The sequence below is a fragment of the Mauremys mutica genome, chromosome 4, assembly GCF_020497125.1.
Source record: "Mauremys mutica isolate MM-2020 ecotype Southern chromosome 4, ASM2049712v1, whole genome shotgun sequence".
NCBI classification, from domain to species: Eukaryota; Metazoa; Chordata; order Testudines; family Geoemydidae; genus Mauremys; species Mauremys mutica.
In genome coordinates, this window is record NC_059075.1 from 57,760,027 (window position 1) to 57,781,672 (window position 21,646).

The following is a 21,646-nucleotide window of genomic DNA, read 5'->3' on the forward strand; positions in this document are numbered from 1 at the left end:
CTCCTCAAAGAAGCAGAATAGGTCATCCCAGCCAGGCCAGATAGTACAGCCTGCGGTCCTGGAAAGGCAGGAAGATGGAAGCGAAGAAGAGCATCAAGTGCAAGAGGAAGAACTACTGGTCCCCAGTGTGATCTCCCCTGGATGAGGCAGTGAACCTTTCTATGTCTGCCTCAGAGGAGGACTTCAAGCTGTCCCAGAGACCCTGGATATACCAATGGAAATGGTAAAGAAAAAAACACAAACTCCTGGACATCTTACACTTTTCCATGCCCAGCAGGCTCATTATGGCCATAAATGAAGGACACTGGGAGCCTGCAAAAGATCCATGCCACATGCAAATGCCCATCCTTGCCACATCGAAGTGAGCTGACAGGAGGTATCAGATCCCTTCCATGAGATTTGAATACTTTTATTCTCACCCAGTACTGGGTTTACTTGTAATGTGACTGCTGTCCAGAAAACATTAGAAGAGCAGGGAATCTCCCAAATCTACACCCAGAGAGAAGGACCTGAAGAAATGAGACCATCTCCTCTTGATATTCTTTTTGAAGCTTGTGCACAAATTGAAACACCTTATCTCATTTTAAGTAGTCATACTTAGAAAGGAGGACCTGATAATAAGCCACATATTATTTGGAGGCTGGTTGATACGGGCTCAATGGGTTGTGATCAACAGCTTGATGTCTAGTTGGCAGCCGGTATCAAGCGGAAGACTCCAGGGATCGGTCCTGGGGCCGGGTTTGTTCAACATCTTCATTAATGATCTGAATGATGGGATGGATTGCACCCTCAGCAAGTTCATGGATGACACTAAGCTGAGGAGAGAGGTAAATATGCTGGAAGGTAGGGATAGGGTCCAGAGTGACCTAGGCAAATTGGAGGATTGGGCCAAAAGAAGTCTGAGGGTCAACAAGGACAAGTGCAGAGTCCTGCACTTAGAATGGAAGAATCCCATACACTGCTACAGGCTGGAGACCGACTGGATAAGCGGCTGTTCTGCAAAAAAAACCTGCCGATTACAGTGGACAAGAAGCTGGATATGTGTCAACAGTGTGCCCTTGTGGCCAAGAAGGCTAATGGCATATTGGGCTGTATTAGTAGGAGCATTGCCAGCAGATTGAGGTAAGTGATTATTCCCCTCTATTCGACACTGGGGAGGCCACATCTGGAGTATTGCGTCCAGTTTTGTGCTGCCCACTATAGAAAGGATGCAGACAAATTGGAGAGAGTCCAACAGAGGTCAACGAGATTAGGGGACTGGGGCACATGACGTATGAGAAGAGGCTGAGGGAACTGGAGTTATTTAGTCTGCAGAAGAGAAGAGTGAGGGGATTTGATAGCGGCCTTCAACTACCTGAAGGGGGGTTTCAGAGAGTATGGAGCTAGTGGTGGCAGATGACAGAACAAGGAGCAATGGTCTCAAATTGCAGTGGGGGAGGTCTAGTTTGGATATTAGGAGAAACTTTTTTACTAGGAGGGTGGTGAAGCACTGGAATGGGTTACCTAGGGAGGTGGTGGAATCTCCTTCCTTAGAGGTTTTTAAGACCCGGCTTGACAAAGCCCTGACTGGGGTGATTTAGTTGGGGTTGGTCCTGCTTTGAGCAGGGGGTTGGACTAGATGATCTCCTGGGGTCTCTTCCAACTCTAATCTTCTATGATTCTATGATAAATACAACATGCATAAAGAGGTTGGTGCATTCCAAATTATATCACACCAGTTGCTCGATACCTTCCCAGTCTTCACAATACTTTGGCAGATCAACTCAGCACACACTTCTCAACAATAACTCATGGTCTGTCAAATATTAAGTCCAGAACATGTTTCTTAAATGGGAATTCCGAGAAATAGACCTGTTTGCCACACAACAGAGCAACAAGTGTCAAACATTTTGTTCCAATGGGACTTATGTATGCCTTTCTACTGATTCTCATGATACAATGGTTCAGAGGCAACACATAGGTCTGATGATTGATAGCTTCAGCACGGGCTGGGTAGTACTGGTATTTGGACCTAATTAACATTTCTGTGCAGCCACTGAACACCTTGCCAGCTCTTCCTGAAGTACTCTCGCAGAATAATGGTTAGATCCTGCACCCAGATTCAACCTCCTTACATATAACAGCTTGGATGCTAGTTGGATAACATCCACCAAAAGAGGCTGTTCAGCTGAAGTTCAGAATGTTCTGTTCCAAAGCTGGAAAGCCTCAACTAGACTGACTGTTCGCTTCTGTTTGGGGATCTCAGCACCATCTGTCTTGCTTCACAACACCCATTTCTGCAATATTGGACTATCTGCTAGCCATGGTACAATCTAGACTTTCTGTCAGCTCCATATCTAACAGCAGTATCTGCATATTATACTTTTATCTAAGACCATACTGTATTTTCCATCCCTAAAGTGGTAAAGTTCATTAAGGGCCTCATTCTCCTTTTCTCCTTTTGTTTCCCATCCCCTTCTCTCCCTTGGCACCTCCGTATAGTACTAGCAGGATTGATGTGTCCCCATTAGAGCTCTTAGCAACCTATATCATCTGACAATGAAGGCTGCCTTTTTAGTGGCCATTACAGCAGGTCAAAGAATAAGGAAGATTCAGGCCTTCATAACGGGTTGCCTTACATACTGTTTCATAAGGACATGGTCACACACAGGCCTTATCCCAAGGTTCTTTCAGAATTCCATGTAAACTAATTTATATCTCAATATTCTCCCCAAAGACTCACTCTTCCTCAGGGGAACCTAAACTTCACATATTGTTAGGGCACTGTCATTTTACATTGACAGGACAAAACTATTCAGGAACACTCTGGACTATTTATACCCTTTTCAGAGAGGGTTAAAGGGCAAGCATTATGCCTTCAGAGACATTATCTAAGTGGGTCTACGACTGCATAGGAACATGTTGAGTGCTAGCCAAGTTATATCCACCTTGCCACTTTAGAGTTCATTCCACTAGAGCTCAGGCAGCCTCTGCTGCTGCCTGTTTGAAGAATTTCCTTGTTTCTGAAATCTTACCCCTGGAGGAATTCTGTGCCACTGGGCACTCACAAAATTCATGTCCCCCACAGAAAATAGATTCTGCCAGAGAGAGGCTGCAAGTACACCTTTCGCCCACCAGGGGCTGCTTTGGCCCCAGAACAGAGGGCAGCTGGCTCAAGGAGGGGGCAGTGGCTGTGTTCCTCACAGCATCCTGCCTGCAGGGCCAAGTGAGAAAGCATGGGATGTGGTGGGAACAGACAGAGCAGGGCACTCAGGGCTGCTGGGGTCACATAAACTGTGATTAAGAATGGCTAGTCGGGAGTGGGGGGAGACTGGGGTGGGGTCACAGGACCTAATGGGGTGACAGCATTGAGCCAGGAGCTGAATAGGAGTGGGGGTGATGGGACACATGGGGATGGGGGAAGGGAGGTGCACGAACACAAGGGAACAGGGGCAGATGTGTCTGACTGAATTGGAGAGACTAGGGGTCAGCCAGGGTCTGCATGTGGGAGGCTTCCCAGCTCCCTAACAATCTCTCCTGTGCCCCCCAACCCCCATACTTCTCCCACCCACATCCAACAACCCTCCAGCTTCTCTCCCAGGCAATTACTTTGCTTTGCCTCAGCTCCTCCATTATCCCTGACTTCCCAAGTCTTTGCACTGCTTCTGAGGGGTGCAGGAAATGTGTTTCTGTATTGTAGTTTAAATGAATTATTACTCAAAGTTCTGTATTAATATACCTATTAAGGAAGCTATTTGTCAAAAAAAAAACATTTCCTGAATCTTTTTTGTTACAGACATACTTGCTGACAGGTATTTTGAAATAAATTACCAAAAATAATTGAAACTGGTATGATTATATTATTTTGACAAATAAAATATGCAGAATTTTAACATGTGCACAGAATTTTTAATTCTTGGCACAGAATTCCCCAAGGAGTAAAATCTGTAGTGGTGGCTACATAAATCTCAGTCCACGCCTTTACAAGACACATCGTTAGAGACTTCCAGATCAGAAGCTCACTTTGCTATGGCTGTTCTGGAATCAGTGCTTAAGCAGGATTCTTACTCCCCACCATCAAGCAAACAGACCACCACTTGTCAATCACCAAGCATAGAATTCCTGTGGACAATCACTTGAAGAAAGAACAGTCACTTACTTACTGTACAGTAAGTGGTACTGTGAGATATGTTTTCCAGATGGATTCCTCAAACTGCCCTTCTTTCCTGCTACTATGGAATCCTGCCCCTACGGGGTTCTGTGTAGGTGAGGGCACTGAGGGATGGTTAGGCCCATTCTGCCCTTTATGCTCTTGGGTGATGGGGCATGGGAACATCTAGGGGGCAGATGTGGCCCCAATGAACACTGTTGGCCAAAAGAATCTGGTCTCACACAAATGGGGTGAAGGTGTACCGAGAGTAGAATCTATTTGTGCAACATATCTCAGAGAACTGCAGTACTATAAGGTAAGTAACCGAGATAAGTAGCCATTCTTTTCTGCAGCCCAGCGTCCCCACAGTTCTGGATGTCCACGCTGCTCTCCTCTCCCTGCACCTCCTGGAGGCTGATCAGTATTTGGCGCCACACAGTCTGGCCATGTCCCCACTGCTCCTGCGTGCTCCCAGACTCTGCCTCTGCAGCAGCAGACAGTGGCAGTTTCTTTTGTTCCCTTCCTTACTCTTTCTGTGTTAACTTTTCTGCCCCATTTTTTGGGGGCAGTGGGGATCAGTGTTTTCCTTCCTCAACGTCCCTCCTCCTCCCTGAGTCAGTTAACCCTTTGGTCGTTTAATGCTCCCTGAGATTCCACTGCATGATCTCCCTGATGGCTGCTCTGCCCCTTGCAGGCTTGGCAGAGCAGCCAAGCAAGCACCAGGTAAAATCTAAGTAGTGTTCCATGTGTGAGGCAGCCTTCCCAGGCTTGGCAATGACAAGTTGTTCCCATTGTACACCCAGCCTTCTGACCCTACTCCAATTATGAATCAGATGGGCAAGGGGGATGCCCTACCCGCTGACACAGCAATGAGGGAACAATGGACCAGGAACCCCAATGAAGAGCAAGAAGAGGCTCCAAAAGCGAGGAGAACTCTGACCATTCAACTGAGAGGCTAAATCCAGAGCAGAAAGAGGGGACACTTGTGAGGCCACAAGTCCCTCTCCCTAATGTGGGTTCTTAGTGTTCTGGGGAAAGAAGCATGGCTTCTAATCAGCTCCCTTCCCTCTCAAGCTGACCAGAAGGGCTCTGACAGTGAGTGCCCCCCACCTCCCAGTGGAATGGGACCCAGTGGGGAGATTCCAAGACAGACCTCACCAGGCCCTAAGGAGAGCAAGCCACAAAAAGGCCTCACCAAAGCTGAAGCAGAGATTCTACACTCCCAAAGTTCACAGAAAAGGTTCAACATCCTAAAATGGGGTGGGAGAGGCAAAATAAAAATCTAGGAGATGAGAGTCTTCTGACCTCCTCCTCCACTGAGGAAGGTGAGCTGTCTCGCTCTGGACAGGCTCCTGCAAGTAAGTTTCAGAGTAAATTTCTCCCCTCAACATCCTTCCCTGAGGCTGAAATATCTCTTCAGTCCTTCTTCGAGGAGGTGATTAGTGTTGAATGGAACAAGCCTGATAAGGGCAAGCACATTAACAACAGTGACCTCAAGATCTAGCTGTAGCGTCCCTCGCCAAGGATATGGTTATTCTTTCAGGGCTAGTCTACACTTACATGCCAGTTCGACGCGGAGAGTTCGACTTTTCGGAGTTCGAACTATCGCGTCTAATATAGACGCGATAGTTCGAACTCCGGAAGCGTTCCGTTCGACTCCGGTACTTCACCACTGCAAACGGCGGTGGCGGAGTCGACCTTGGAGCCGCGGAGTTCGGTTCCGCGGCGTCTGGACGGGTGAGTACTTCGAACTAGGGTACTTCGAATTCAGCTACGCTATTCACGTAGCTGAATTTGCGTACCCTAGTTCGACCCCCGTTCTTAGTGTAGACCAGGCCTCAGAAAGGGAGTTCATTAATGACCCCAGGGATAGAAAGATGGAGACCGCTCTCAGAAAGGGCTTTGAAGCCGCCTCCACCACCCTCCCAGCATCTCTGGCAGCCACATGCTTTGGAAGAACATCTCTTTCATGGCTGGAAGATCTCAAATCCCTTAAAGACAGAGATCATGCTGATTTTGGCTCCACTTTAAAGACAGTCTCCCTAGCAACAGTGTTTGTCGCCGATACTTCAGCGGATGCAATGAAGTTCTCAGCCTATGCCAGGGCCTCCATCTCAGTAGCCAGGTGCCACTTATGGCTCCAGCCCTGGAAGGTGAGATGTTCACTCTAATCAAGTGCTATGCTTGGCCAAGTTTACAGGCTCCCTCCTTTTTGGAGAAAAGGGCTAGATATGGTGGTGGCTGACAGTGCAGCAAATCTAAAGTGTCTTTCTCTTCCCCTCCAAGTGCCCTCAAAAGGGAATATAGACCAGCCTTCAGGGAGAGAGGCATTCCTTTTTCTCCTCGTCCTCACAGAGGTACCAGAAAAGGGACGGCAGATTCCCCAATGGAAAACAATGGAATCAAGGTCCAGGGGGAAAGTCCAGAGGGACCTCAGCCCTTGCAAAATCCACTTTGACAAAGATTGCATAGGCTTCCCTCCAGAGCTGAAAGAGCAGGGTTTCCCATTTTCTAGAGGACTGGTTTTCAATGACAACAGACAAGTGGGTTGGGGAAATCGTGAGCCAGGGATACTCCATCAAGCTGCAGGCTGCACCCCATCCATTCTTCATCCAGTTACCCATCTCCAACAACTCCATAAAACACAATCTGATCCAGAATGAAATATGTCATCTTCTGGATATGGGAGTCACAGAGTGTTTCAACAGAAAAAAGATTTTCTTGGTTCCACTTCTGCTCCATCTTCTTAAATCTTCATAAATTATTTAGATAATGGCATAGAGAGTAAACTTATAAAGTTTGCGAATGATATAAAGCTGGGAGGAGCAGGAAGTGCTTTGGAGGATAGGGTTAAAATTCAAAATGATCTGGACAAACTGGAAAAATGGTCTGAAGTAAATAGGATGACATTCAAGAAAGACAAGTGCAAAGTACTCCATTTAGGAAGGAACACTCAATTGCACACATACAAAATAGGAAATGACTGCCTAGGAAGGAGTAATGCAGAAAGGGATCTGGAGGTTGTAGTGGATCACAAGCTAAGTATGAGTCAACAGTGTAAAACTGTTGCAAAAGAAGTGAACATCCTTCTGAGATGTATTAGCAGGAATGTTGTAAGCAAGACACGAGAAGTAATTCTTCTGCTCTGCTCCGTGCTGGTAAGGAATCAGCTGGAGTATTGAATCCAGTTCTGGGTACCACATCTCAAGAAAGATGTGGACAAATTGGAGAAAATCCAGAGAAGACCAATAAAAATGATTAAATGTCTAGAAAACATGTGTGGAAAGATTGAAAACATTGGGTTTGTTTAGTCTGGAGAAGAGAATACTGAGGGGGACATAAGTTTTCAAGTACATAAAAGGGTTATTACAGAAGGAGGGTGAAAATTGTTCTTGATAACCTCTGAGGATAGGACAAGAAGCAATGCGCTTAAATTGAAGCAAGTGTGGTTTAGATTGGACATTAGGAAAAAACTTCCTAACTTAAGGGCTGGAACAAATTGCCTGTGGAATCTCTGTTATTGGAAGTTTTAAGAACAGGTTCATAGAATCATAGAATCATAGAATCTCAGGGTTGGAAGGGACCTCAGGAGGTCATCTAGTCCAACCCCCTGCTCAAAGCAGGACCAAACCCAACTAAATCATCCCAGCCAGGGCTTTGTCAAGCCTGACCTTAAAAACCTCTAAGGAAGGAGATTCCACTACCTCCCTAGGTAATCCATTCCAGTTCTTCACCACCCTACTAGTGAAAAAGTTTTTCCTAATATCCAACCTAAACCTCCCCCTCTGCAACTTGAGACCATTACTCCTTGTTCTGTCATCTTTTACCACTGAGAACAGTCTAGATCCATCCTCTTTGGAACCCCCTTTCAGGTAGTTGAAAGCAGCTATCAAATCCCCCCTCATTCTTCTCTTCTGCAGACTAAACAATCCCAGTTCCCTCAGCCTCTCCTCATAAGTCATGTGCTCCAGCCCCCTAATCATTTTTGTTGCCCTCCGCTGGACTCTCTCCAATTTATCCACATCCTTCTTGTAGTGTGGGGCCCAAAACTGGACACAGTACTCCAAATGAGGCCTCACCAGTGCTGAGTAGAGGGGGATGATCACATCCCTTGATCTGCTGGAAATGCCCCTACTTATACAACCCAAAATGCCATTAGCCTTCTTGGCAACAAGGGCACACTGTTGACTCATATTCAGCTTTTCGTTAGACAAACATTTGTCAGGAATGGTTTAGTTATTACATAGTCCTGCCTTAACTGCAGGGGACTGCGCTAGATCACCTCTCAAAGTCCCTTCCAGTCCTACAGTTCTATATTTTTTTAATTCTATGATTCTTCATTGTATAGAAGTGTATGGGTGGTATCAGAACCTCAAAAGGATCAGCAAGTGGATGAAGAAAATGAAGTTTCAGACGGAGACTCTTGCCTTTATGGTGTCATCCCTGTCCTTGGGGGACTTCTTGACTTAAGTAGTTCTAGCAGCTGCATATCTCCATATCCTCATGAGACCATGCCACCTCAGACTTCTGAGGTTAATCTCCATCAGGAAACATTATCACTAGTGAACACTTCCATTTGGCTAGAGTTCTTATAAATAGGTTACTGGTGATAATAGCCTGACCCAGGTTGCAGGAAACTCACCTGTCCCCTTTCCTAGATGACATCATGATCAGAGCTCCATTGCAGTCCAGTACAGAGCCACCTCTCAGACGTTGAATCTCTTCCAGGTGGACATCTTCATCATCAGTACCAAGAAAAGTTATCTGGTTCCATCCAGGAATTTATTTTCTTGGTCCAGAGCTGCAAGAGACCTACCATAGCCTTCAACTGATAGGACTCCTGGTGTCGTGCATAGGGATCACTCTGTTGGCACCATCATGCATCAGAAATCTTCAAGTCTTCATACTAAAAGTCTGGGACCACTTCCCAGAAAACATGAAAGATCAAGTACGGTTTCCAGCACAGGTGTTCAACTCCTTACAGTCGTTGTCAGCCCATGACAGTGTCCATAAAGGCATGCCCATCTGCCTCCCAGATCCTTTAATCCTCACAACCAACACCAGCCTGGAGGGCTGGGGAATTCATTTGCAGACCTAAACAGCCCAGGGCCTCTGGAGCCAGGAGGAAGAGGCTCACAGAATAAACCTCTCAGAGCGGTTAAGCTAGTTCTGAAAAGGTTCTAATCCACCCTAAGGCAGAACAATGTCCTGGTTCAATCAGACAGTACAACTGTCATTTCCATATTTAAACAACTAAGGGGGAAATGAAGAATCTGGCACTGCACATGTAAGCAATGGAAATAATGAGGTGGGCAGGACAGCTCCTCTTTTGCCTTAGAGCAATCCACATCAAAGGAGACCTGAACCAAAAGGTTCAGCAGGCATAGAGTCCACAACTCTGAGTTGTGCCTGAATCACAAGATTTTTGGTCTCATTGTTCAGATGTTCGACCTTCCTTCAGCCAACCTGTTCACGAACTGCTAAGAGTTCATGAACTAATGCTAAGAGGCCAAAATACTTCACAAGGGAGGCAGACCCCAAACGCATCAAGACAGATGCTTTATTGCAGAGTTGGCCACAGGGCCTACTTTCTCTTTCCCCTACAGGGGAAGTTCGTCCAGAAAATAAAACAGGTGACAGTAATGCTGATAACTCCTCATTGGCTGAGGAGACCTTGGTTCTCAGATAAGATAGAGCTGACACTGGAGCCCACATACCAGCTTCTGTGGAAACAGGACATCCCCTCACATGGTCCTCTTCTTCATCCAGACCCAAAATGGCTTCAGCTAACAACCTAGCTGTTGAGAGGGAATCACTAGTAAGTTTCGGTTTGTCCTCCAGAGTCATTAAGATATTGCTTTTTGCCTATATGTGTGTATCAGCACTAAAAGCACACTCCTCTATCTGGTCTATATTCAACATATTGTGACAGGAGCATAGAGCAAATGCCAGAAATCCAGGAATTCCAGCCATTCTGGACTTTCTCCAAGAAGACATAGAGTGAGGCCTTCAGATCAGTGCCATTGCACGTCAGGCTCTTAGTAGTGTGCTATTTGCAGGATCCTTGGGCTCCCTGGAAGACAATCCACAGGTAGCCAGATATGTTTGACCAGTCCAGTTAGCTAGACTGGCTCTCAGGCCACTCTTCCCAAAATGGGACCTACCACTAGTTTTGAGGGCCTTGACAAGCCAGCCCACTGAGCCTGTGACATTAGAGTCAGCCTTTTATTTATCCACTAAGACTTGTTTCTTAGTAGCTGTCATGTCCAGTAGGCAAAAGCTGGCAGCCTTATCTATATAGGAGCCTTACTGCTTGTTCCACAAAGACAAAGTGGTGTTCAGGATACCAGAATTCTTTTTTTCCCTAAGGTAAATTCCTCCTTCTATGCTTCCTAAGAGGTTGTGCTTCTTTCTTTCTATACCAAACAACATCCAACTGAAAAGTTGTGGTGTACCATAGATGTCAGAAGAGCACTGAAAATCTATCTCAAGCATACAGAATCCGCAAAAAGATCAGGTTCCCTATTTGTGTCCTTCCTCCTGAAATGCCAGGGACTCAAGGCTTCCAAGTCTTCCATTGCTAGGAGGATTAGACTATGTACTATGGAAGCCTACAAAATCGTCAGAGGCTTGTGTCCCAGAAGAGATAAAGGTGCACTGCAAGAGATTCTTAGCAACCTCGTGTGTCCACTTTGGAAATTTGCAAAATGGTCACTTGGTCTACAGCTAACACCTTCATTAAGCACTGCAAGGGGGACCTTCTATCTCCTGCAGAGGTGGCCTCCTTTGGCAGGAATACACTTCAGCCAGTGGGTCAGAAATAATACAGGTGAAAGCAAGCTCACAAAGAGGGGGGTAATTCTTTCCTGCTAAACTTCTGTTTCATAACTCTTCCTATGTCTTTTTAACTGCTCACTATTTCCCAGATGTCCAGAATTGTGGGAGATACTGGCCTGGAGAATGGAAATTGGAAAATTTCTTACCAATAATTTCCTTTATGTTAGCAGCATCTCCCACAATACAGGACACCTCAGCATATATCCTCTCTTTGCAGTTTACGGAGGCAGATCAGTGTTTTGGCACAGTCATAGAATCATAGAATCTCAGGGTTGGAAGGGACCTCAGGAGGTCATCTAGTCCAACCCCCTGCTCAAAGCAGGACCAAACCCAACTAAATCCTGTCACTCCTGCCTGCTACCAGATGAGTATTCCGAAGCTATACATCTTGCATAACATTATAAACAGTTATTCCTGAACTAACAAAATAACTACATTAGACCAAGAAAGATGGTGATATGGTAATGATTCCACTTGATATTTGATCCTTGACTCATGAGCCATCCAGAGAGTGTAGAATTGTGGGAGATGCTGCTAGCAGAAAGGAAATTATTGGTAAGAAATTTTCCATTTCCTTAATACACAGACTTCAAGTACAAACACATGAGGTTTTGGAGTTCTAAAAGTGAAGGTATAGGAAGTGTGTTAAAAGTAGATTTTTAATTCTTCCAACACGTAGTCATTCAGGTTAAGAGAAGCAAATTGTTTCAAGACCAAAAGGTAGGATAAATAGGAACCTTCCAGCCCAGTCATGTCAAGGGCACTCTGTGGATCTGTAAATTGTTTAAATTAATGTTCTGAAAAGTGTACAAATAGTAATTCTGATAGCTCTGACACCTGACACAAAGAACGGAGAGCCCTCCTGAAAAATCAATAAGAAATAGAACAAAAGAACATTACTGACCTCAAGTCCTACTAAATTTAGTTAGGTCAGGAAAAGTGTGTAGTAGATTTAACAGAAGTTTAAATTCAGAGGTTAATATAACTGAAGAATTCAGAATCTAATGAGCAAAGACACAGCCAAGAGTAATTTAGCTCAAGGGTACAGAATCTCAGCCCCATAAATAAAACCTTACTGATAAGGATTTCCGCTAAAAAGATTAAATCTCAGGGACAGTATGATCAGTGCAATGTGAAACTCTTCATAGAAGCCCAGAAATGGATATGGTTACATTAGGCCAGATATAGACAGAGGTTCTTTATTTATAAAGTATAAAAGGTCCCCTGTTCTAAGAAGCTTTATCTTGTAAGTCTCTGATCCAGAGGAACACGTAAGCTTTTGCTTAACTTTAAGCACATGAACAGTCCCATTGATGTCAATGAGATTTCTCATAGGCTTAAAGTAAAACACATGCTTAAGTGCTTTGCTGGGTTGGGGGTGAAAGGCAGAATATAGTTTTCCCCTTTTACTAGAGAGGAGCCTATTTTCTTTAGCTTGCAAAATGCTTAAGAACACTAGCACACGGACAGTTTGAAAGGTTTTTAACTTGCACAAGACACAGTAAATTTTAAAGATGGTGATGAAGAGATGTAAATAGAAGTAGAGATCCTTTTGGAGAATCCTGTCCCTTTTTCAAATTACATAAAAAATTATGTTGGGCACTATTAAGGTTGCAAAGTCAAGAACTCAAAAGTCAGGGAATGCAAGAATTAAGGCTGTCTGTCCAACTTTAATTTTGGTCCCCTTGTGCATGGTCGGATACTATTTTTCCCACAGAATCCCTGCCTTGCTCATTGTACAGGATGGATGGTGCACCGTGAATGAGCAGCTATTCAGTATTTTGTTTTATCCTCATTGTTCAGTGTGTAGCCCCAGGCCTTATTTAGTGCACACTATTCAAACCTTGCTCTGAAGACAGAATTAGTAATATCCTCATGACATTTTCTGTGTCTTGTCACTATGGTATCTGATTTCTTCACTAACATTAAATAATTTATGTTCATAACACTCCTGGGAGGTGAGGGGGTGACGGGTTTGATCACAGAAACTCCCTCAAGACTGTCACTAGATGTGCTGGGATACCACTGAGTACAAACCCCACTGCCAGAAAAGGCTTCTCTCCACTCCTGTCTTGCTGAGCTAGACACGCCAGTCGGCTCCAGCACAGACCAAGAGGATGGGCCACGCCCCCCCTGCAGTTCACAGAAACATTCACTTAGCCCAGGGGCTTCTCAGTTAACAAGGACTTTCCCAGCACCCAGGATTCAGTCTTTCTGGGGGCCTAAACCCCGAATAAATCCATTTTAATCTGTATAAAACTTATACAGGGTAAACTCATAAATTGTACACCCTCTATAACACTGATAGAGAGAGATGCATAGCTGTTTGCTCCCCTAGGTATTAATTACTTACCCTGGGTTCAATAATAAACAAAAGTGATTTTATTAAGAATAAAAAGTAGGATTTAAGTGGTTTGAAGTAATAACAGACAGAACAAAGTAAGTTACTAAGTAAAATAAATCAAAATACGCAAGGCTAACTTAATACACTAAGAATCTAGTTACAAATACTAACTTCTCACCCTAGATGTTATCTCAGGTACAATCCTTTTCAGACCAACAATGTAGTTTATGGCCTGGGTCCAGCAATCTCTCATACCCCCGTACTTACAGTCCTTTGTTCCAGTTTCTTTCAGGCATCTCTTTGGGGTGGAGAGGCCATCTCTTGAGACAACTGAAGACAAAGTGGAGAGGCTTCCAGGGACTTTTATATTCTCTCTCTTGTGGGTGGAAACCCTTTGTTCTTCTGTGCAAAATCACAGCAACAAGATGGAGTTTGTAGCCACCTGAGCATTGTTTGCAGGCCAACGCCATTGTTTACATGTTAGTTTGAACGTTCCCAGGAAAGCTCAGATGTGGATTGGCATCTCCCAAAATCCATTGTAGCTAAGTACTCCCATTTACTTGAATAGCCCCTTCACAATATGTTGGCCAAACCTCCCTTATGTGTTTCCTAAAGCAAACACTTCAAATATAAGCATAGAGCCAATGCTCATAACTTCAGATATAAAAATTATACATGCATACAAATAGGATTAATATATTCAGTAGATCATAACTTTTGCAAAGATATGCCACATGGCATGTCTAGCATAAAGTATATTCCAGTTATGTTATATTTATATTTATAAGTATATTTCCATAAACATATACAGTGCAACATCACAGAGGGATAGTTATATTCCCATTTTACAGATGAGGAGCAGAGGTACAAATTACTATAAATTTAAATTATTTTGGGTTCCAAACTTGAAACAACTGCTACCGGATTTTTCAGAATATTTAGCATTATATGCCACTTCCAAAGCACAATTCCCATTAATTTCTGCTGCAGTTGTAAGTGCTCAGCACTTGTACAAAATAGACCCTCAACTTGGATCTCAACTTGGACACCCAGAAAATGAAGAACACATAGTTAGTGGCCACTTGTGAAAAATCTAGTTTAAGTGGTTTGCCCAGCATGACATGGAATCTTTGTGTCGAAGGCAGGGATGCACTCCAGTTCTCCAGGGCAACATTCAACTATATTAACCATTAGATTGTCCTTTCTCTTCTTGCAATCCCTTGCCAAATTCACAATGCACCTTCCAACTTTTTTGACAAATGAGACAAGGGTGTTACAGAGAAATGCCTTCTTTACTACACAACCCTAATTTATCCCCAGAGCAGGTCCACCCTGTGCCCTGAATGAGGCATGGTTCCTGTGGAAAAAATAGTATGATGTCATGTAATCAAAGATTTTGTCATAATGTATGACTTGACTTTTACTATGAGTGCTTCACTTTGCAACCTTAATAGTGTTCTATTGGTGTAGTTTTGTGTGTATAGTTTCCTATTTTTAAAAAAAGTGAACTGAAAAAAACTCAGAAATTCCATCCCATCACACTCCATGGGCTGGAACTTTAAGATCCACGGCACACATCTCTGCCATTTGACCCAATGGGGAACTGAAAGCAGTAGTAGGTTGTCATCCTCTGTGTCAACTAGCACTAGAGGGGGATGGAACAAACATTGTCAATGGGTTTTACAGATATTGTCTCTCCTGACATCAGAGAAATGCTGAAACTCCAGAATCTTGGGTTACATTCTTCTACCTGTCCCCACCCTCAAGCTTTACCCTTTCTGCTTTGTCCCCTCTAACCTATCCCTGTTCCAGTCCTTTCTCTTCCCCTGGCTCCTTATCCAAATCCCATTCTTCTTTACCCAGTCCCAGTCTTTATTCCTCAGGCTTTTCATCCCAGTCTGAGTTTTGTTGCCCAGCCAGTCACAGTTCTCCTCTCCCTATCTCCCCCTCTCCCTCTCCCTGGCTCCCAGTCACATGCTTATTCTCTGGACTTTTCATCCCATCTACACCCCCCGCACCTCCTCTCCCACTCTTTTTCCTAGTGTCTTTGCCGAGCTAGACTCCGTTTTCTCCTGCACCCCAGCTCCTTGTCAGATCTGCCTCTCCTCCATTTCTGCCCGCATCCCCACACTGGTTCCTAGTCCAAGTGTCCTTGTCCAGCCGGTCTCATTCTCCTCCTCCACCATGGTTCTTGTCTGATCTCAGGGTTGTCCCCCACAGCCAACTGGCTCCCAGTCATTTCTCCCTGTCTGCCCCCATCCCCAGTTTCTTTCACTGTTGTTCAGTCTCAGTCTCTCCCTGACTCTATCCTATTCTGCTTGTCCAACCAGTTCCAGCCTCCTTTGCCCCTTCACAGTTCCCTATTGCAGACTCCACTCCCTGCCCTCCCAGTCCTAGCCACCCCTTCTCCACCAGTGAGTCCAAGTGTTCTTGCCAGCCATTTCCAATCACAATTTCTCTTGCCCACATCTCCAGTCCGAGCCTCACTAGATTCCTAGTCTCATCCTAGTCTTTTTCCTCCCTGCTTTGTCCATCTTTTGTCCCCTCTGCATTCAAATCACTCCCTGGCATGGGCGCCAACTTATATGGGCTTGTGGAGCTAAAGCCCCAGGAATATTCAAAATCAGGGGCTCTGCTCCACCAATATTTGGAGCTAGGTTTCGCCCCTTTAAATCCCAGCCGCGGCCGGGAATCAGAGGGCTCTGGGCTGCCCGCTGCTGCGGGGAGCCCAGAGCCTTTTAAATCCCAGCCGCGGCCGGGAATCAGAGGGCTCTGGGCTGCCCGCTGCAGTGGGGAGCCCAGAGCCTTTTAAATCCCAGCCGCAGCTGGGAATCAGAGGGCTCCGGGCTGCCTGCAACCGCGGGGAGCCCAGAGCCCTTTAAATCTCAGCCGCGGCTGGGAATCAGAGGGCTCTGGGCTGCCTGCAACCGCGGGGAGCCCAGAGCCCTTTAAATCCCAGCCGCGGCCGGGAATCAGAGGGCTCTGGGCTGCCCGCTGCGGTGGGGAGCCCAGAGCCTTTTAAATCCCAGCCGCAGCCGGGAGTCAGAGGGCTCTGGGCTGCCTGCAACCGCGGGGAGCCCAGAGCCCTTTAAATCTCAGCCGCGGCTGGGAATCAGAGGGCTCCGGGCTGCCTGCAACCGCGGGGAGCCCAGAGCCCTTTGAATTCCAGCCGCGGCGGCTGGGATTTAAAGGGCTCAGGGCTCCCCGCGGCTGCCAGCAGCTCAGAGCCCTTTGAATCCCAGCCCCTGTCCGCTGATTGCCCCCTCCCCAGAGCCCTGCCCCAACTGCCCCCCAGGACCCCCACCCCCTATCTAAGCACCACTGGTCCTTGTCCCCCGTTACCCACTCCCGAGACAACTGCCCCTAACTGCCCCTTGGGACCCCAGCTCCTATCTAAGCCTCCCTTCTCCTTGTCCCCAACTGCCCCCTCCTGAGACCCCACCCAACTTCCCCCCAGAACCCCACCCCCTACCTGTCCCCTGATAAACCCCCTGGACTCCCATGCCTATCCAATTGCTGCCTGTCCCCTGACTGTCCCTCCGAACCTCTGCCCCATCCAACCCCCCCTGCTCCTTGTCCCTTGACTGGCCCCTGGAACCCTCTACCCCTTCTCCAACCTTGTAATCTTGTGGCACTGACGCGTTGTAGCTTCATTTTATATCGGCTTACAGGGCGGGAGTGGGGGGGGCACCACCATTTTGGGCCCCACCAAAAATTATACAAACCTGCCGCCTATGCTCCCTGGATGCCAGCAGGTGGGTCAAGAGCACAAGAGAGACAGGCTCCCTGCTCTCTGTTCCAGTGCTCAGCCCCAGCCCAGCCCAGCCCAGGGCATCTGGAAACAGTCATTACAAGGAAAGTCTGGCTTTGCCCCTGTATCCCTGGGCTGGAGAATGCTCGGCTACTCTCTGAGGTGATGTGTGCACAGTCTGGTCAACACACGGGGCTGTGAGGAGATGGAACATGCAGAGTTGTTTTGTGGGGAGGGTGCATGCACAGTCTGGTCAGCGCTAAGGGCAGTGAGAAGCTTGATCATACCTATTGCAGATGAATCTGTGATTTTAACTGCTAATGTGAAATAAGTATTTACTGAGCATGTGCAAACTGATTTTCAGAGATTTATAACTTGGCCAAATTTGGTTGAATTTTCATCCCTGCCAATTTTCAAATCCCTGTTCCAAAATTTGGGATTAGATTTATTTAAAGCAAAGATTTTTTTTACATGGGCAAAATAACATATTTTCCCTTAGCCTCATTCTCAGAAATGGCTGGAACTGTTTTGTCTGAAATTTTTGTCTTGGCAAAAAAAATCAACCTGAGGCAGACACCCAACATAGAAAATTGCAGCCTGAACTGTTAAAGTTTGGCAACCTTATTATAAGCAACTGAAAACAGGGTCTAATAATGGGAAGGGTTAGGCAACCTTATTAATAGGTAGTGCTACCACCCCTGGCTATATTACTGTTGTCCCTAGAAAAGGGACCTACTGAAAAATTAATTACTGGAAAGCAGTTGCATTTGCACAGTCAGCACTTATGCAAACTAAAACCCCAAAACAAAATTGAGTTTGGAAGCCCAGAAGGTGAAATTCTGCCCTTGGAGGAGTTGCATGCTTGAAACCGAGGGACAATTTGGCTGCCTGGGAGTTATCCTCTGAATGAAATATTCCGAAAGAGTACTTCCAAAATATTAGTCATAAACCTCAGGCATGAATTATTTTTGTGCTGACTTATTTCTAGTGCAGAGAATAAACTTTTCTTTTGTTTATTATTGTCTCTGGTTTCTCCTAGGGCAGTCCACAGTGGTAATAGAGACACATAGGCTCCCAACCATTCTCCATCTCTGGCAATTTTTAAACAAAGATTGATTGAACTGGAGCAGTTCTATGGCCTGTGTTATATAGGCAGTGAGACTAGATCAGAGGTTGGCAACCTTTCAGAAGTGGTGTGCCGAGTCTTCATTTATTCCCTCTAATTTAAGGTTTCGCATGCCAGTAATACATTTTAACATTTTTAGAAGGTCTCTTTCTATAAGTTTATAATATATAACTAAACAATTGTATGTAAAGTAAATAAGGTTTTTAAAATGTTTAAGAATCTTCATTTAAAATTAAATTAAAATACAGAGCCCCCGGAGTAGTGGCCAGGACCCAGGCAGTGTGAGTGCCACTGAAAATCAGCTCATGTGCCACCTTCGGCACGCGTGCCATAGGTTGCCTACCCCTGGACTAGATTATCAAAATGGTCCCTTCTGGCCTTGGTCCCTTCTGGCTACAGCACTGTAGCTGTGCCACTGTAGTGCTGTAGTGTAAATGCTTCCCACATTGATGGAAGGCGTTTTCTGTCTATGTAAGTAATCCACCTCTCTGATAGGTGGAATTCTTCCATCGATCTAGCTGCGTCTACAGTGGGGATTAGGACAACCTAACTACGTCAAACAGATTTTTCTGTCCCAAGCAATGTAGCTAGGTTGACCCAAATTTTACATGTAGACCCAGCCCTATTAAGCTATGAACCAAACAGTGTCTTATTATATAGACACTTTCAAAACCCTAGCACTTAAGGAAATTGCTATTTATTGATCTTTTGTACTAAAAATTTTCTTTAGAGCATTGAAAATGATCTCCTTCTGCAGTGCCAGTTTTGGCATGTGAAGATCGAGAATCTTCTTGTAGAACCTTTGCTGAAAAATAGAGAATGGTCTAAATAAGAAAGTACACAGAAGAAAAATATTTTGAAATATCTTTAACCCAGTGCATGATGTTTTGATGGTGAACAAGTAAATATCATGAGCCAGTGTACCCAATCAGCTGCAAAGATGATCGGGGCAGGTTATGTGAATGTAAAATCCGTGTAGCTATTTTAAAACAAAACACCTAAAGCTTACATCAGAAATACTCAACTTCTCTTTAGTTGTAATGAGTGATTTGCGTGCAGTTTGTAAAGCACATGATCATTTAGGCCATGAACCAACTTCCAGTGCAGTCAGAGGTTCTTTCTAGAGTTGAATGAACCCCGTACACTCTGAGGGAACAGTGATTCATGATAGACATAAAGAGAAGCTGCATTAGCACTTAGAAAGTTTGAGTGCCACTTCACTTCAAAGTTAGCAACACAAACACAACCACTTAGTCAAATACCTTAATAATATTTATGTGGAGTTAATTCTTATTGTAAATGTCCCTTGTTTTTATTTTCAGAGCAAATTGGCTCAAGAAACCAGATGCAGATTCTGATGAACTCTTCCAAATGGTAGCTGAGGTTTTTATCTTATGGTGTAAATCACATGTAAGATGCTATTTCTCATTTCTTATCTTCCAGTGTTTTGTATTTGTATATATAACTGTGGCGCACACAATCTTCATGACATCAACTTCTGAGTGATTTTTGTTTTAGAACTTCAAGAGAGAAGAACAAAATTTTGTGATTCAGAATGAAATCAACAATTTGGCATTTTTAACAGGAGACAGCAAGAGCAAGATGTCTAAAGTAAGTTAATAAAAATGTTAAGATCAATTAAACCAGAATCATATTTTTCACTTTGTTTTATATTTAGTCAGAATAGCTCTGAAAATATAACCAAATTACTGTGTCTGCTGATAGAGCACACAAAAATGCAGTTGCTTTTTTATGATAAATATGAAGAAACTTTCTGTGCAGAAACTAGTTATGCTTATCACATTTTATGATTAAATGTTTGCTGAATAAGCGTGGAAGGAAACCGATTAAATACATTTGCAAAAAGCATTAGAAAGATTAAATGTACAAAAGAATGTTTATCTTAAAAGCAGCAACGTGGCCTTTTTAGTGTATTACAAGTTCAATATTGTGTGAAAATTATGCAAGGAAACATTTATAGCCTGATTTCTCTCCCCTGAAATCAGTAGGTATTTTGCCATTTACTGTAAACCGATCAGGTTGGGCTCATCCTCTGCATATATCTGTTTTGTATATATACAGTATATATGTTATATATCACTTTGTTGCTTATTACTGACAGCATTCATCTCTGCTTTATTCATTTTTGTAACATGCCCAGATACCAAGGTGCTGCCTGCAAAATATATTTTGATATATATGTGATGGAGAAAATGTATGGTAGAGTTGCTTAAAGGTTTCATTGGCATGAGCTGAGGATGGTCACAGTACTCAACAGCAAACCCATAAGTGAATTGCATAGGTTAATTCCAGACAAGTGTTGATGAAACCTTCAAATCACGAAACATCACACTGTATTTTATATATGTCACAGATCTTCAGAAAACCTCTTTTAAAATGTTCTAGAGAGGTTTTAAAAATATATGTGGGCTTGTGATGCTTTTGCAGGGTGATCAGAAGCATAAGCCGTTGTGTTTACCCCTCTGTCTCAGCAAGAGACAGCTTTGGTGGAGATTAGATTGTGTGTCAGCGCCCTGCCACACCAGTCTAGCTGCCTCAACATCAAATTCCTTGAGACTATGCCAGTCTCAACCTTGCCTTGCTGGTAACATTCAGTGAATTCCAGTTCCCAAATCCCCTGAAAGAGTGTTCCCTTGCAGTATCTAGCCGCTATCACTGGACACTCACAGAAATTACCAATGCTGCTGTCTCCATGCACACACCAGCCTGTTAGTTTAGCTGAGGATCCACACTTTACTTTAATACACAGAACTAAGGTGATTGTATGGTCAAAGGAAAAATAAGTTTATTAATAAAGAAAAGATATTTAAGTGATGGTAAGCAAGGGTAATAGAAACAGAAAGTGGTTAGAAATAAAAACAAAAATAAAACACACTTTCTAGTACCTAAAATTTAACAGATTACAATGCTGGTCTCAGGCAATTTCTCACTTAGTCAGTTCTCATTGTCCTCAATCCACATGGCTAGGGAATCCACCTTTTATAGATTCAGAGAGTGCTTGTGGAGGCAGAGGGGTAACACACGGTGACTTACAGTTCTGAGTGCTCTGAGAAAGTGTCACGGGACTATTTTTAATATCTTTCCACAGGGACTTATGATAACTAAGATAGTCTAACGTCAGAGGACACAAAGAGACAGAAAGTAAATTACCATGTAATTTCTTTCTTAAACATAAAAATGTCATAAATTTAAAATGCAGCATTTTGGGACCTACTAGGACTAAAACTAAATTGTGTCCTCCAATGAAAAGTTTGGATTGTCAAGATATCAGACTTTGTACTTGTTCCTGACTAAAAAGTGCCAATCCTTGGCCTCAGACCAGTATCATTTAGAGAGGAAATTCTACATTTGGAGGAAAGAATTAAACATTTTTGTAGGAAGCTGATTTGTGTTTGTCTGTTTATTAAAAAGCAGCTACTAATCCTGTATGGGAAGATG

At 44.3% G+C, this 21,646-nt stretch overlaps 1 protein-coding gene across 1 annotated transcript in view; it reads left to right on the forward strand.

Annotated features, from left to right (window-relative positions):
* RYR3 (ryanodine receptor 3) overlaps positions 1-21,646 on the forward strand; it is a 642,559-nt gene that overhangs the window by 495,940 nt on the left and 124,973 nt on the right. The window contains 2 exon segments of the mRNA XM_045013234.1: positions 19,510-19,597; positions 19,706-19,798. Of these exon segments, the coding sequence (XP_044869169.1) occupies positions 19,510-19,597; positions 19,706-19,798 (181 nt within the window).